The sequence below is a fragment of the Podarcis erhardii genome (genome assembly GCF_964252035.2).
Source record: "Podarcis erhardii genome assembly, chromosome: 3".
Lineage (NCBI taxonomy): Eukaryota > Metazoa > Chordata > Lepidosauria > Squamata > Lacertidae > Podarcis > Podarcis erhardii.
The window spans coordinates 85,502,304-85,516,210 of NC_138507.1; the positions used below are offsets into that span (position 1 = coordinate 85,502,304).

General features: G+C 46.3%; 1 protein-coding gene and 1 long non-coding RNA gene across 6 annotated transcripts in view; one reads left to right on the plus strand and one right to left on the minus strand.

Annotated features, from left to right (window-relative positions):
* The window catches only part of LOC309338751, a 565,035-nt gene that overhangs the window by 509,828 nt on the left and 41,300 nt on the right, over nucleotides 1-13,907 (minus strand). The window lies entirely within an intron of this gene.
* The window catches only part of LOC309338838 (uncharacterized protein), a 43,786-nt gene that overhangs the window by 15,122 nt on the left and 14,757 nt on the right, over nucleotides 1-13,907 (plus strand). For 4 of the 5 annotated variants that reach the window (XM_081856291.1, XM_081856293.1, XM_081856292.1 and 1 more), the window contains 13 exons: nucleotides 919-1,006; nucleotides 1,743-1,822; nucleotides 3,022-3,115; nucleotides 4,811-4,927; nucleotides 5,551-5,813; nucleotides 6,304-6,427; nucleotides 7,998-8,225; nucleotides 8,503-8,658; nucleotides 9,052-9,269; nucleotides 10,911-11,088; nucleotides 11,383-11,529; nucleotides 12,063-12,470; nucleotides 12,907-13,026. In XM_081856291.1, coding sequence (XP_081712417.1) covers nucleotides 919-1,006; nucleotides 1,743-1,822; nucleotides 3,022-3,115; nucleotides 4,811-4,927; nucleotides 5,551-5,813; nucleotides 6,304-6,427; nucleotides 7,998-8,225; nucleotides 8,503-8,658; nucleotides 9,052-9,269; nucleotides 10,911-11,088; nucleotides 11,383-11,529; nucleotides 12,063-12,470; nucleotides 12,907-13,026 — 2,221 coding nt within the window. The remainder of the gene's footprint in view (nucleotides 1-918; nucleotides 1,007-1,742; nucleotides 1,823-3,021; nucleotides 3,116-4,810; nucleotides 4,928-5,550; nucleotides 5,814-6,303; nucleotides 6,428-7,997; nucleotides 8,226-8,502; nucleotides 8,659-9,051; nucleotides 9,270-10,910; nucleotides 11,089-11,382; nucleotides 11,530-12,062; nucleotides 12,471-12,906; nucleotides 13,027-13,907) is intronic. The other variant, XM_081856295.1, reaches the window with a different exon arrangement.

Here is a 13,907-nt window from a genome sequence, read left to right on the forward strand (position 1 = left end):
TATTTAGCAAATGTCTCTAATTTGGGCACGCCAGAGCCATTGTTGACAATACTACTACCATCTTCTGTTTTGCTGTGCACCTTTAACAGGAGTGTGGCATACAGAAACTAAGCAGGTGAGGAGTCTACTGTGCCTGGAAAAGCTTTGCATGCTACTGATATTAGATGCACAGGAGCAAAACTGCTAGGAAAAGGTAGCAACCCTAACAATGTGTCCCCCCCCCATTTCATTCTTTCAGAACAAGGTACTATGCATGGTTGTTTAATCACATTTTTTTGAGGTTGTAGGCCTTCAGACAATGCATTTGTTTAGATTTTTAAGTTATGAATATGCAGCCTATATGTGTGGGTGCTGAGGGTGGCATCTATTTCTCTCTACCAGTCAAGGCAAAAGACATTTAGGAAGTAAAGGGAAGTCCCCTTTTTGGCTTAGCAGCACTTACTTATTACCGTATCTTCCTTGATGTGAGTAACTTGAGGAAACTTTCACCCAAATCTAATGTGGACTCTGGAGACTGAGATGGCCTCTGCTCCAGCAACAAGGCTAAGCCAGCAGCTCTGTTACTATCACTGTAACTTCGGGATGCTCTACCCAAGACATTCCTCTTTCAACAAAAGCTGAAAGCATAATGAAAGCTGAAAGCATAATGGGTCAGAATAAAACAACCTGAGAAAGCTGAAAACAGTTGGGTTAGGTGCATAAGCCTGAGACATTCTACCCTGCAATACTGAGTGTTGAGCTGCTCTGCGCTCATTTGGCTTGAGAACTAGGATTTCTTCAAGAATGTCTGCATTTATTCTGTGGTGATTATCATCTCTCTTTTTTGCCCTTTTCTGTTCTCTACTCTAACAGTTTTCTTTGTTTTTTCACCTATCTGCTTTCCCTCGCTCCTATTGCCCCTCTACTGGCTTCGACCAGGAGATCAATTGATTCTCCAAATCGTGAGCAAGTGAAGATCATGTCCAACAGTGCAGGGAGAGAGGCTGGAGGAAAACCTGTATGGGAGGTAAGAAAAGTATTCAAGATAACACCTCAAGATCTCCTGGGTACTGTGCGTAGATGGCCAGCCTCAGAGCATCCTCCATTTGTGTAAGGCATGTCTCATGGGTAAAAGTTACTTCTGGAGAAAATGTTTCATGCATGGATGCATAGCAACAGGCAAGACTAGTCTGTCAATCTCAGGTGGCCACACTTGGGCCAGAACTGGTGGCTCAAGTGTCCTAGCAGACAAGGAGGGTCTCTGTAGCCTTCTCAGCTGTAGCCTTCTTGTTATAACATGGTGGTGCTTAAAAGCCCAAGCCAGTGCAATTACTTTTTATGGTGAGGAAAAGCAGAGAGGAGTGCTATGTACTTACTCCCTCGCCCAGAATTAGTAAAGAAGACCACTGGTGATTGCTGCTAAGTAGTGGCCTGTTTGCTTTACCAATATCCCAGAACAGACTTCATGCTACTTAAGTTTTTTTGGCCTTAGCCAAGCTCTAACACAAGAATGTTGCAGCTGGAAAAGGTGGGGAAGAGGAAGAGGATGGTGAGTGGCAAATCCACCCCCCTTTCTCCCACAAGGTGGCACCTGGGAAGAATGCAAAATGCTTGGCATTGGGCCAAGAGCTGGATTAAGACAGATCTCTGGGAACTGGTTCCATAATTCTGGAGCCACTTCAGAGTTCAGACAAGGTCCTACCCAGAGTCTTACCTCTCAGGATTCTGAGCAAAATATATTCTTACTCTACTTTTAATCCTAGATATGGAAGGACATCCAAGGAAGCCAAGAGGGCAACACAGACTCACCAGGCAAGGAGGCCATCACCAGTGACAGCAGAAGGTACTGGCACACACAGTGCTTTCCTGGGAGAAGAAAGCTGGGGGAAAGCTATGTGGGAAGTGGTGAGGAGAAACTGGGACAGGGGAGGGTAGAAGTTGCTTACTGGGATCTGCTTTGTTGCTTAGCAACAATTCACTATGGGAACGAATTTATCTCTTACTCCTAGCAGAGGGGCTGGCCCTTTGAAGTTGAATGGGTTGGGGGGTCCCTGTGGTCTTGGCACTAAGCCCAGCCTCATTATGGGTAGATGCTGAGAGCTCCACAGAAAAACAGTGAAGCTGTGAGGTTGAGCCCACCACCCAGTGGCTTCTAGTTGAATCTAAGTAGCACCTGCAACAAAACGCTCAGTTCAGCGTTCCAGTCAGTCATGCCCCCTTCCATTCAATTTTTCCTGGTTTTCTCTCACTCTCTTCGGTTGTCAGCATTCCATTGCCATTGAGCATGCTCAATCCTCATTTGGCTGGGTATATATATATTTGTACTTCTGTAAACCTTGTGGTTCTCCTGAGCCTGCTGGTACTTCCCCCGTTGAGCATGGATGCTTTAGTTACATTAGGACCTGCACTCAGAGAATTGAGTTCACTATTGCTTATAGAATGCAAACTGCCTTCACTTCAAATAACAAAGAATCTTAAAGACTCCCACATTTATTATAGCAGAAGCTGTCATAACAAATTTGTCAGAGTGGAATTCAATGTTGCACTATTATGAACATTTCATCTGCGCAAGCATTTCTGGAGGAGATGATCCCTCCCTCTCCTAAAGGGCTGTCACATGGAAGATGAAGCTAGTTTGTTTTCTCCTTCTCTGGAGGGTAGGGTTTGAACCAATGGCTTCAACTAACAAGGAAGATTCCAACTAAAAATCAGAAAGAACTTTCTGGCACTAAGAGCAGTTCAACGGTGGAACAGACTACTCAGGAGGTGGTGGGCCCTCCTTCCTTGGAGGTTTTTAAGCTTAGGTGAATCCTACCCAGTATTTAAAGTGCAAAAAATACCCCCAACAGAGTAATATGGCTACACTTCTGAAAAGCCATTAAAATGTGTTGTGTTTTAGGGTGATCTCGGTATATATAAATGCTTGCTTGCACTCTCTCGCTCTCTCTTTCTGTGGCGTTTCGCACATGTGTACTTGATGTGGCAGTTATCAAACAATGAATTGGAATATATGGCCTCACCCTAATTTTCTGTCTTCTCCAGGAGGAGGAAGAAGCTTCTCTGGCATTCAAATGCCTTGAAGGACCTGCCCCAGCAGGAGGCACACCTTCAGGACTTCTGCCAGGTCGCCGATGGGGTAATGTCTCTCTGCAAGCTTCACCAAATCCCCAAGTCTTTGTCATTCTGCAGCCCACATAGATTCCCTTACTGTGGTAGTAATTCTGGCTTCCCTTGGGCTGCTGGTAGGCTGCCACTTGGCTGAAGAACAGGCCTAGTCTACAAGCATAGCTGAATGAGGTGCTTATCAGAAATCAAAAGCAAAATGTTGACAAATTTCTTTTTAAACTTTGAGTTAATGAAGAGGAATCTTGTGTTTCAAATACCCAAGTATTTAAGCAGGTTTGTAGAATTAAAGTGTGTTTCAATTAGGACTGTTTTGGGTGGTAAGAAGAAGGGAGAGAGGCCTGTTCACCAGGGATGCTCCTAATTCCTGCCCAGCCTAGGGTTGCCACCTTTGTTTTGGCAAAATACATGACAGAGCGAGGAAGGGCAGTTGGGGTGTGTGATTCCCCCCCCCCCCATGCTGAAGTGACTTCAAAGCAAACCATTATAATCTATTGCAGCCTGACAGGATGGCCCCTCTGGAATTTGACACACACACATACACACACACATGTAAACCTGTCTATGCTTGGCTACCCAGAGCTTTAATACATGACCTTTCACAAACCCTTTCAAGCACATACATTTGGAGAGGATCCCTAACTTGGCAGAGAGAGAGAAAGAGAGAGAGAGAGAGAGAGAGAGAGAGAGAGAGAAGAGACCTGAAATACAGGACAAAACTGTATCAATACAGGATGTAGCATCTTACATTGAAATACAGGACACTCCTGTATTATACAGGACAGGTGACAACCCCTAGCCCAGCCTGACAAAGGTATTTTCTGGGTCCCATAAAATATTTCGTTTATTTTTTGCATTTCTATCCCATCTTGTTCTCCAAGGAATTCAAGATGGTATTCATAGTTCTCCCTCTCCCCATTTAATCTCCACAGCAACACTTTGAAGTACAGTAGATTAGGCTGAGAGGCAGTGACTGGCCCAAGATCACCCTGTGAGCTTCTTGCCTGAGTGGGGATTTGAACTCTGGTCTCCCAGGTCCTAGAGTCTGACCTCCAACTACTACACCACACTGGATCTGTTAATACCTCCCCAACAGGAGGTATACTCTTAGAGTATATCTGAGGAGGGAACTGAACAAGTGGGGGCCATGGCTCAGTGATGGAGTGCATGCTTTTCATTCTGAAGATCCTAGGCTCAGTCCCCAGCATCTCCAGTTAAAAGACTCTCTGGTAAAAGGGCTAGAAAAGACACACACAGACCCTGTAATTCAGACCCTGTAATTCAGCTGCCTAGATGAAACTGGAGTAGATGGTCCAGCTGTCTGACATGGCTTCAGTCAGATTCATATATTTGAATTTTATTTATACAAAAAAATAATAATTGTATCCTGCTTTTCCCCTTCAAAAAGTCAGTGCAACTTGCAATGTTTTAAAAAGGCATAAAAATAGCAACCCATCATTAAAACATAATTACCAGGTTAAAAGCAGCACCCAAGGGCCAAAACTAATCACCAATAAATCAAAGCATGAAGTAACGAACAGAATCAAAAACTTGTTGAAGAGAACTGCTTTCATTTGCTGTCCGAACACATACAGAGAGGATGATAAGCGAACATCCTGGGGCAAAGAGTTCCACGTATGCAGAACCACCACAGTGGGAGCCCTTTTATTCATATGTCTTAATGGCATGTGTGTGCTATACATCTTAGGAGCTACACAGGTGGAGTCCTCAGATGGAAGATGCCCTTGAGGAACTGGAGGATCTCTGGGAGGAACTGAGAAGGCGGCACCAAGAGAATGGCGTGGCCCTGAGGGAGATTGATACAGTGAGTAGTGGCTGCCACTGGAAAGGGTGTCTCACCCTTCCCTTTTGTAAACATGGTGCACCAGTTTTTCACATCCTGTGATCTCATGGCACTGTGTGTTTCTCCACCCTTGCTGGCAACAACCAAATGATGCAGCGTGGAGGCAAATGAAATCTACGCCATCGTCAGATGAGACGAATTATGCTAGACATTAATAAAAGGTTTTGGGGTGGAAGGGGGTGAGACAGCTGCCATTCTTGGCAGCTGCTCTATGTTGTGGGTAACATGTAGTCTCGGCCTCACTCAAAAGACCCTAGCAATTCTAATATTTGTAGCTCATTCCCTGCAAGTTGTATCCCTGACAGAGGTTACATTTTCTGTGCAGTTGGATTGCTTGCCTGTCATCCATGCGCTGAAAACTTTAGCCGTAGGGAACAGATTATTTGTGGTGTAGTGTTCAGTTTTCTCCCACAGTTAGACATTTGAGCCTTGGGATTAGGATACACTCTCTTATTTATTTAAGAAAGTTGTTCACCATCTTTCAGGGCGAAGGCCTTCTCTTGCAGAGGACAGTGCGCAATCACTTCCTTGTCATATTCAGGCTGGGGGGCTGCCTTGCTCATGCCACTCCTTTCTGTTTGCAGGCTCTGCGGTTGGTTGGGGAGGTAGAAGAGGCTGAGTGTTGGCTAGAAACTGTGCTAGGCTTGCTCTCTGAGCCAGAAGCAGCAGCAGCAAAGAACCTTGATGACCTCCATGGGGACCTAGAGAAGGTTGGCACCCTGGAGAACCAAGTGGAGGCGTGGCATATTAAGCTTCAAGCCCTGCAGGAGGAAATGAAAATGGACTCCTCCTCGGAACACACAGCAGCTGCAATGATTCATAGAAAGATGGAACGAGTGAAGGAAAAGTGAGTTCTTGGGAACAAAAGAGTGTTCTCTGTATGGAGGTGGTGTAGGAAGGAGACTTGGCTTCTGAGAAGCTGGAGAAAGAGAAGAGGTTACTTCAGGGCGGAAGAATGGTTTCAGATGAATAGATGCAGGCAACCAAGGAGGAGGAGAGAGCCAGGGTTGGGTCTTTTTTAAGTTTCCCTTGTCGTAGGAGCATAGGAAGCTGCTTTCTGCTGAGTCAGACCATTGGTCCATCTAACCCAGTATTGTCCTCACACTATATAAGCAGCAGTTCTCCGGGATTTCAGACAAGGGTGCTGGGGATTGAACCAAGGTCCCTCTGCATGCAGAGCAGATGTTCGACCACTGAGCTGTAGCCCATGTTGTTCTAGACGTATCTCATCTCCATCAGCTTTGTCTGTCCAAATTGAAGTTGTGTATGTTTAGGCAGCAGGTAACATTGCTCTCGTGAAATACGCTTGTAGGAAGATGTCATGGTTTCCTTCCCAGGTTCGCCTGTGTGCAGGAGGCTCTCCAGCACCGAACATCAGACTTGAAAGATGCCCTGGTTTTAACCGAGTTCTTGCAGAATGTGCATATGGAAGAAATGCTGAGTCACAGGAACGAAGTACAGGTGAGAAGCAGAGAAGACGTGGACCAGGGAAGGGAAGAACAAGGTGATATGCAGAGGTGTGGTCTGAATTCCGCCCTGTCATAGGAACATAGGAAGCTGCCTTATAGCGAGTCAGACCATTGGTCTGCCCAGCTCACTACTAACCAGGTTGACTGGCAGCAACTCTCTAGGGTTTCAGATAGGGAGTCTCTCCCAGCCTGGAGATGCAAGGGATTGAACCTGAGACCTTTTATGTGGAAAGGAGATGCTCCGCCACGGAACTACAACACTTCCCCAGAAGGGTCAGAGTTCAAAAATAACAAGCAAGGGGTTTCTCGCTTTATGTTTAGTTTGAACAATGAGGGAGCATGGCGCTGAAGGGACACACATCTCCATAAAAGTCCCTTGTGCTGCATTGTATCTAAGTGGTCAGATTAGTGACACAGGAACAGTTTGCGTGACTCTCCTGTTTGGGTTCACATTATTTCAGTATGGTATGCCATCCAAATTACTGTGGATGGTAATGGTCCTGTACAGCTAAGTTCTATCGCCATTCTAGCTCTGGTCGCATTTAGTCATGGAACCCCTAACTATAATGCCACAAATTGCAACTCTTGACACTGTTGGTTAATTGGCTACTGCTGCTTATTGAGGCCTTATCTTACTGATATCCACTGGCAAGTATCTGGGCCTTCAGTGAGGTGGCAGAAATTAGCTTCCCAGCTAAATATACTCAGGACTTAAGATCAGTGTTGGAAATTGAAGACACTTTTATTTCAATTTGTTTTTAGTTTATAAACCTAGTTTCATCACTGCCAGTTTTTAATGCGTAGCATCTTTTACATTTGGAGGTGTTGGGTCTTCGTTAGTTTGAAATGCTGGTTATATCACATGTTCTTTGTTGCTGCTTTTAGAAATTGGGTGTTGGCTCTGAGTTATATGATTAGTAGATTGCATGGTTTTATTTATTATTTTGATGTATGTTGTGGTAGATACAATTAGTAGTAGAACAAAGATATAACCAAATCTATTATCATCATTAGGGACGCAGGTGGCACTGTGGGTTAAACCACAAAGCCTAGGACTTGCTGATCAGAAGGTCGGTGGTTTGAATCCCCGTGACGGGGTGAGCTCCCGTTGCTCGGTCCCTGCTCCTGCCAACCTAGCAGTTCGAAAGCACATCAAAGTGCAAGTAGATAAATAGGTACCGCTTAAGCGGGAAGGTAAACGGCGTTTCCGTGTGCTGCTCTGGTTCGCCAGGAGAGGCTTAGTCATGCTGGCCACATGACCCAGAAGCTGTACGCCGGCTCCCTCGGCCAATAAAGCGAGATGAGCGCCGCAACCCCAGAGTCGGCCACGACTGGACCTAATGGTCAGGGGTCCCTTTATCTTTACCTTATTATCATCATCATTAATATTATTAATATTAACATTGAGTGGCTTTAGTTAAGCCTCTCTCTTGAAGTTTCACTTTCCTTCTCTGTAAAGTAGGAATCATGGCAATTTGCTCAGAAGACTTCTGTGAGAGAATTAACAGGGTGGCCTGTCTAGATTGGTACCCAATATTATTCATGTACTTCTTTTGCTTTAGGCAGTGCCGAACCAGCTAGGCTCCCAAGAGCCTCTACAGCTTCTCATAGCCCAGAGTGCTCAACAGCTGAGCAATGAGGACATGAACAGGTCACTGGAGGAACTGCAAGAAGCAGTGGACATGCTGAACAGTGTTGTGAAGGAGCGTGAGCGGGCCATGGAGGCAGTGACCAAGACAGAGAATCTGAAGTGCTTTGTACAGGCCTTGTCAAGTGGGGAGGAAACTAAGGTAAGAGAGGATTAAGAGGGGCTGTGTGCTAAAAAAATCGCTCTTCCCTAGTGGTTAGAGGTGGAAAGCCTGGACCACTCCATCCTTCAGGGTTGGTTATTGCATTTGGGCAAGAAGCTACAAAATCTATCTTCTTGTTTCATAGAGGTGGACTGACCACCTATTAAATGCTACCAGCACTACTCTGTTGCAGTTCCAACTTTGGTTTGGTTATCCAAGCAGCCTGTAGCACAGAGAACTGTTTCTCAGTGTCACCTTTCTTTTTTCAATTTTTCAGCTGGCCTGGGTCACCTCACAGATCAAGACAATGAGGAACAGAGCAGAAACACTGGCTCAGGACATAATGCAGGCGGAGAGAAGCTTCGCCACAGTGAAGAGTGAGGTAGATCTTCTGGAGCTGCAGGGGCTCACGGAAAGGCAGAAAGAGATAGAGGTGAGATCAGAAGGCTATTTGAGGCCTTATAACAAGGACCCCATATAACCAGTGTTTGCTCATGGCAATGTTGGAGAAGTGCTAAATCAGGCATTACGCACACCTTGGAAGTCTGTTCTTCCACCCAGCACCATTGTAAATTGCAGGTTGAGATTGTTATGCAGGTGCAGGTTTGACCACTGGTTCTGAGCTCTCACTTTTTAAAATGCGTCAGCATAGATCTGATGTTTGATGATACTGCCCTGTTGGTTGGTTGTTTGGCTTCCTAAAGCCAGTTGGGAGTCTCATGCTTGTTTTTAGATTGGACAAGCATTTACTATTGGGAAGGAGCCAGGAGTTCCCCATTCGAAAACCCTATTGCTAGCCTGAATCCTGCTGTCTTGTATTTCATAGAGTGAAATGTCTAGCCTGGAAGGCGACATGGAGAAACTAGAGAGAGCCTTCATTGAGCTGGAAGATTGCTGTTTGATTGAAATGCCAAATGAGTCCAGAAGAATCAGGGAAACGTTGGAGGCTTGGAAAGATCTGCAAAAGCTGGTGTTGGGAAATGCAGTTCGTGGACAGCAAGCCGCTCATTTGAGACAATTCTTCAGAGCTTATTTAGCCATTATGTAAGTCAGTAGACCTTAGTGGACACTTCCTGTCCCTTGAAAGTTTGTTTTGCAATGTCTGACTCAGCCATTTGTGATATTAAGCCCCCATCTGGAAGCACCCCTTGTTTTCAATTGTGCTTGAGGACTATCCATCTTATCTACCGTATTTTTCGCCCTATAGGACGCACTTTTTCCCCTCCAAAAATGAAGGGGAAATGTGTGTGCGTCCTATGGGGCGAATACAGGCTTTCGCTGAAGCCTAGAGAGCGAGAGGCATCGGTGCGCACCGACCCCTCTCACTCTCCAGGCTTCAGGAAGCTATCCGTAAGCCTCGCGCGCCCGGCGGGACCTCCCGCCGGGCGCGCAAGGCTTGCGGGCAGCAGCCTGCAGCCCAAAGCACGGGGCGAGCTGCGGAGCCCGCCCCATGCTTCGGGCAGATGTTGGCAAGCCTCGCGCGCCCTGCAGAAGGTCCTGCTGGGCATGCAAGGCTTGGGGCGGCAGCCCGCAGCCCCAAGCACGGGGGGAGCTGCGGAGCCCGCCCCGTGCTTCGGGCAGATGTCGGCAAGCCTTGCGCGCTGGGCTTGCAAGGCTTGCAGGCAGCAGCCTGTTCTGGGGGCTGGGGTCGGGGGAAGCTCGGGCTGGGGGGGAAATAATTTTTTTTTCTTTATTTCCCCGCCCAAAAAACCTAGGTGCGTCCTATGGGGCGGGGCGTCTTATGGGGCGAAAAATACGGTACTTTGAAGTCAATCCAGCAAACTTGAGTCTTAGTATCAGTTCTAACTCCCATTCACACACCTGGATGGGGTGGAGGTGGGGCAGGGTGGAAGTGAGGTTTGGGACTTTGTAGGGGTACCTGCGCAACCAGGTGGTTGCTCCCGCTGGTGCACCTGTGAAGGACTGAGCTTGCTGCTGTCCCAGCCCAGCACCATGCAGGCAAGTGGCAGCAATGCCTGCATTGAAAGGGCATCTCCACCCCACCAAATATGCTCTTACTGAAATTGGATGCAACTTCAGTGTAGCACTTCACAACTTATCTTGCATTTATTTTGGTGCAGTTACACATGCCCTAGATGTTGTGATTTAGCTGCAGATTTCCTGAGTATTTACTCCTCTTTGCTCACACATTTGCCGAGACTGGTGATTTGCTTGTGAGATGTAACACCAACTTTTCAATGGAAGGGCTTAGTGTGTAGATTGTTTTGCCACAATGGAAGCAGCCCTTAGTGCAGGCATCCCCAAACTCAGCCCTCCAGATGTTTTGGGACTACAATTCCCATCATCCCTGACCACTGGTCCTGTTAGCTTTGTAGTCCCAAAACATCTGGAGGTCCAAGTTTGGGGATGCCTGCCTTAGTGGTTAACAAAGAGAGAGAAAAACTATTTTTACTGGGACACACCTTTTTAATACTGCTTTAAAAGGCCTGGGGAAATGGTATGTATCTTAACTGTATGCCACTACTTGAAAGACAAAGCTGTCTAGAGGCTGAGACAACTTGGTGCAGAATAGGTTTTTATTGGGATTCTTCCAGGTTTCTCTATCAATTGGTAAGTAGCTTTGTTGGAAGGGTAGAGGATAAATTGAGCTGCAGTTCTGTGAAGTGTTAAGACACATTTCTTCTGGCCATATTAATAGTTGCTCCTCCTTCCTTGACTCTCCAGCTCCTGGACAGAGGATACTCGGGCACAGATCTTTTCTGAGACTATGAGTACCCACGGTCTCTCAAAAGCTCAGTGGGAAGACCTGGAAAGTAACATGGAGACTAAGTTCAAGGAGTTTGAGGAGCTGGCAGCAGTTGGATGGAAACTGGTAGCTGAGGAGCACAGCTTGAGTGAGACAGTAAGTGTGGCAGGCCATGATACGCAAGCATCCTACATGCCTGCAGCATCCTTTGGGGAACAACCTCCCATCCCACCTCACTTCCCTTTTCTTTCTTTGCCATCACTGCTTTCGGAAGGGAGGAGGCGAAGCATCTCATCAGGTGGGTGGAAGCTAGACAGTTGTCCCAATTGTTTGTCATCCAGAGGGATGGCCCTGACTGAGACCTGTACCTAGAAGAGAAAAGAGAGGAATTCATCATGTGGCCTTTTTTCCTCCTTTCATTTCTTTCTCAGTTTTGTTCTGTCTTTTTAGATAAAGGAGCGCATGGAGGAGCTGCAAAGCATGCTTGGATGGGTGATGGTGCGCTGGAGAGCACAGAGTTCCCAGAAGGACCCTGGCACTAAGAGTGATGGCAGGGAGACTCAGAATGGCACACTGAACATGACAGAGCACTGCCAAGTTAGTATGCAGCCCCTGAGTGGCAATACTAGAGCTAAACTTGATAAATAGCTTGGCCTGCACTGTGTATTTATCATGGAATAGCTATGCTTTGTTCACTCAGTTTTTATGGGGCATCTGCACAAAGTTATAAACAAAACACCCCCCTTTCATGTTTTCTCTCTTTAGCTTCCTTCCTCCACCATCCCCACCCGGAGCTTAGAAATCTGTTTTATTTTAAACTTGGTGGAATACCTACACAATTTCCCCATGTGTATATTATCTATCTTGTTGCTATTCTGCCTCATAAAGACCTGTAATTTTTTTTGCATAATTTCTTATTTGCCTTTCTATAACATACCAAGCAATACATTTTGACAGAATCTCTGGCTGCTGTTCACACACACATACAAGTGAGCAGAGCAAATTTTAAGCTGCATGTATTGGTGTTTAGGTGGGGGAGATCCCATTTTAACAGGAAATCCTAGAATTAACAAAGAACAAAGAAGCTATCGCTGCAATTTCTTTCTTCATTGTATTACCTTACTCCACAGATTAAAGTAGTTCCTGAATCAGGTGTGGGTGAAGCAAATGGTATCCTTAACTCCAGTGTTTCTGAGAGGCCTCCACTCACCCTCGGCTCCCTCCCAAATGGTTCAGCAGCACAGCAAGAGAGCAAATCGGTCTCCACTGCAGTGCTATCTACCCTGAATGTTCTTCCAGGGCACAGGCAGAGTTTGGAAGAATTGGAAAACCACTTGCCCTTTGAGATGGATGTCCCGAAGGAGACTCTGATCCTAGAACCCTTGGAGACTCCTGTGCTGCTGGTGCCCCAGCCAGGCCCTGGCAGTCTGGGTGGCACAGTGAACTTGATACTGAGCATTGGGAAGAAAGCAGGAAGAGAGGCCACGGGAAGCCAGGTTGGAGCAGCACCATCAATAGAACTGGAAACCTTGCACAAGGTCAGTTGCCCTTTACTTTAGGCGTGACATCGATAGAGCTGTTTGCTATCTCTAGGACATCAAATAAGTGCCTCTGGGGCAAAGGGAGGCAGCGTTTTCATGATGCAAAGTATTGCCAAGTGTTCAGACTGGACAGAAGTGGGATGGATGGCAAGTGAGGGAGTGCCACGCTTAATGGCTAAGGCTTGCAAGTGGAGAACTTCTAACTTCCCAGTGAGCATTAAGATGTTAATGGACACTCTGAATCAGGGAGACTAGCAGCTCTGTTGCTTTTTTGCTTCTCGTTTAAGCCACTACCAGGCGTGCAGTTCTAGAGCTTCCTCTTCGTGGGTCAGGCACTGATTTTGCCCTTTTCTTCCTGGCTTTTGCAGGTCATCCTTGCTATTCCTTCACTTTTATTTTTTATTTTTTGTCTCTCTCTTTCCTAAAAATCCAGCTCTCTGAAACTAAATCCTCAGCCTGTAAAGCTTTCTGGAAACGTTGCCAGGGGCTTTTAGGAAGTACTTTGGGTAGTTTAAAGAGAAAGAAAAGGCCACCCCGCCAGCATGCAGAAGAGGTAACATGGAGCAGTGGGGGAGAGAGAATGGACCATGAAGCATGTCAGACTGAGAGTGATTGCATGGTGCAAGGAAACCTTGACTAACCCATCCAATAGCCTCCTTCAAAAGGCATCTCCTAAATTAGGAGAGGGAAATGCTTCAGATGTGACTTGGCTGTTGTCCTTGACCATTGGTCTGGCTAACAGGCTTGGGACTTAGCAAGTTGGAGTTTCAACAGCTTTGTTCCCTTCTCTTTTATCATTTAAATGGCATCTCCAAAATGTTAAGAGGTCACACAGATGCTGTGTCTCTCCTTTCCAAGGCTATGGTGAATAAGTTAGATATGCATTCTGTGCTTGCACCTGTACTCCTGAGCAGATGCCCCCTTAGGAGAAACACCTTCAAATATTTTGTGACTTCTTCTGGTTAAAGCACAGGGTTGCCATGTGCAGCACAAAATGTGGATTCTGTACCTTTTAAGAGAATTTCAGCTGGCACAACTTGTCATATCATATTATTGCCAGGAATCCCCCCTTCTGGAATATTCTTAGAGGCACAGGACCATCCAAACAAACAAACAAACAAACCAGAGCTTAAATGTGCAGCCAGCACAGTGGAATATGGAGATGTCTTCCTCAGCACAATAATTCATATCCCACAGCAGAAGAGCTACCAGATTTGCTAGAGGAAATGGGAAACGAGCCTGAAGTGCACTGCCTCTTGATAGGGGCTGAAGGCAGGCCAAACTAGTTTGCTGTGAGGAAATGACCCACATGACAAGACACACTCACTTTGGGTTGTCCCATGAACAAGAATTCAGAGTCTTGTGGTGATTTGGGGATGAGGTGAACTGAGAAGAGGAATACACCTATTTGCTAGCAAGCAAGTCTTCGTAATC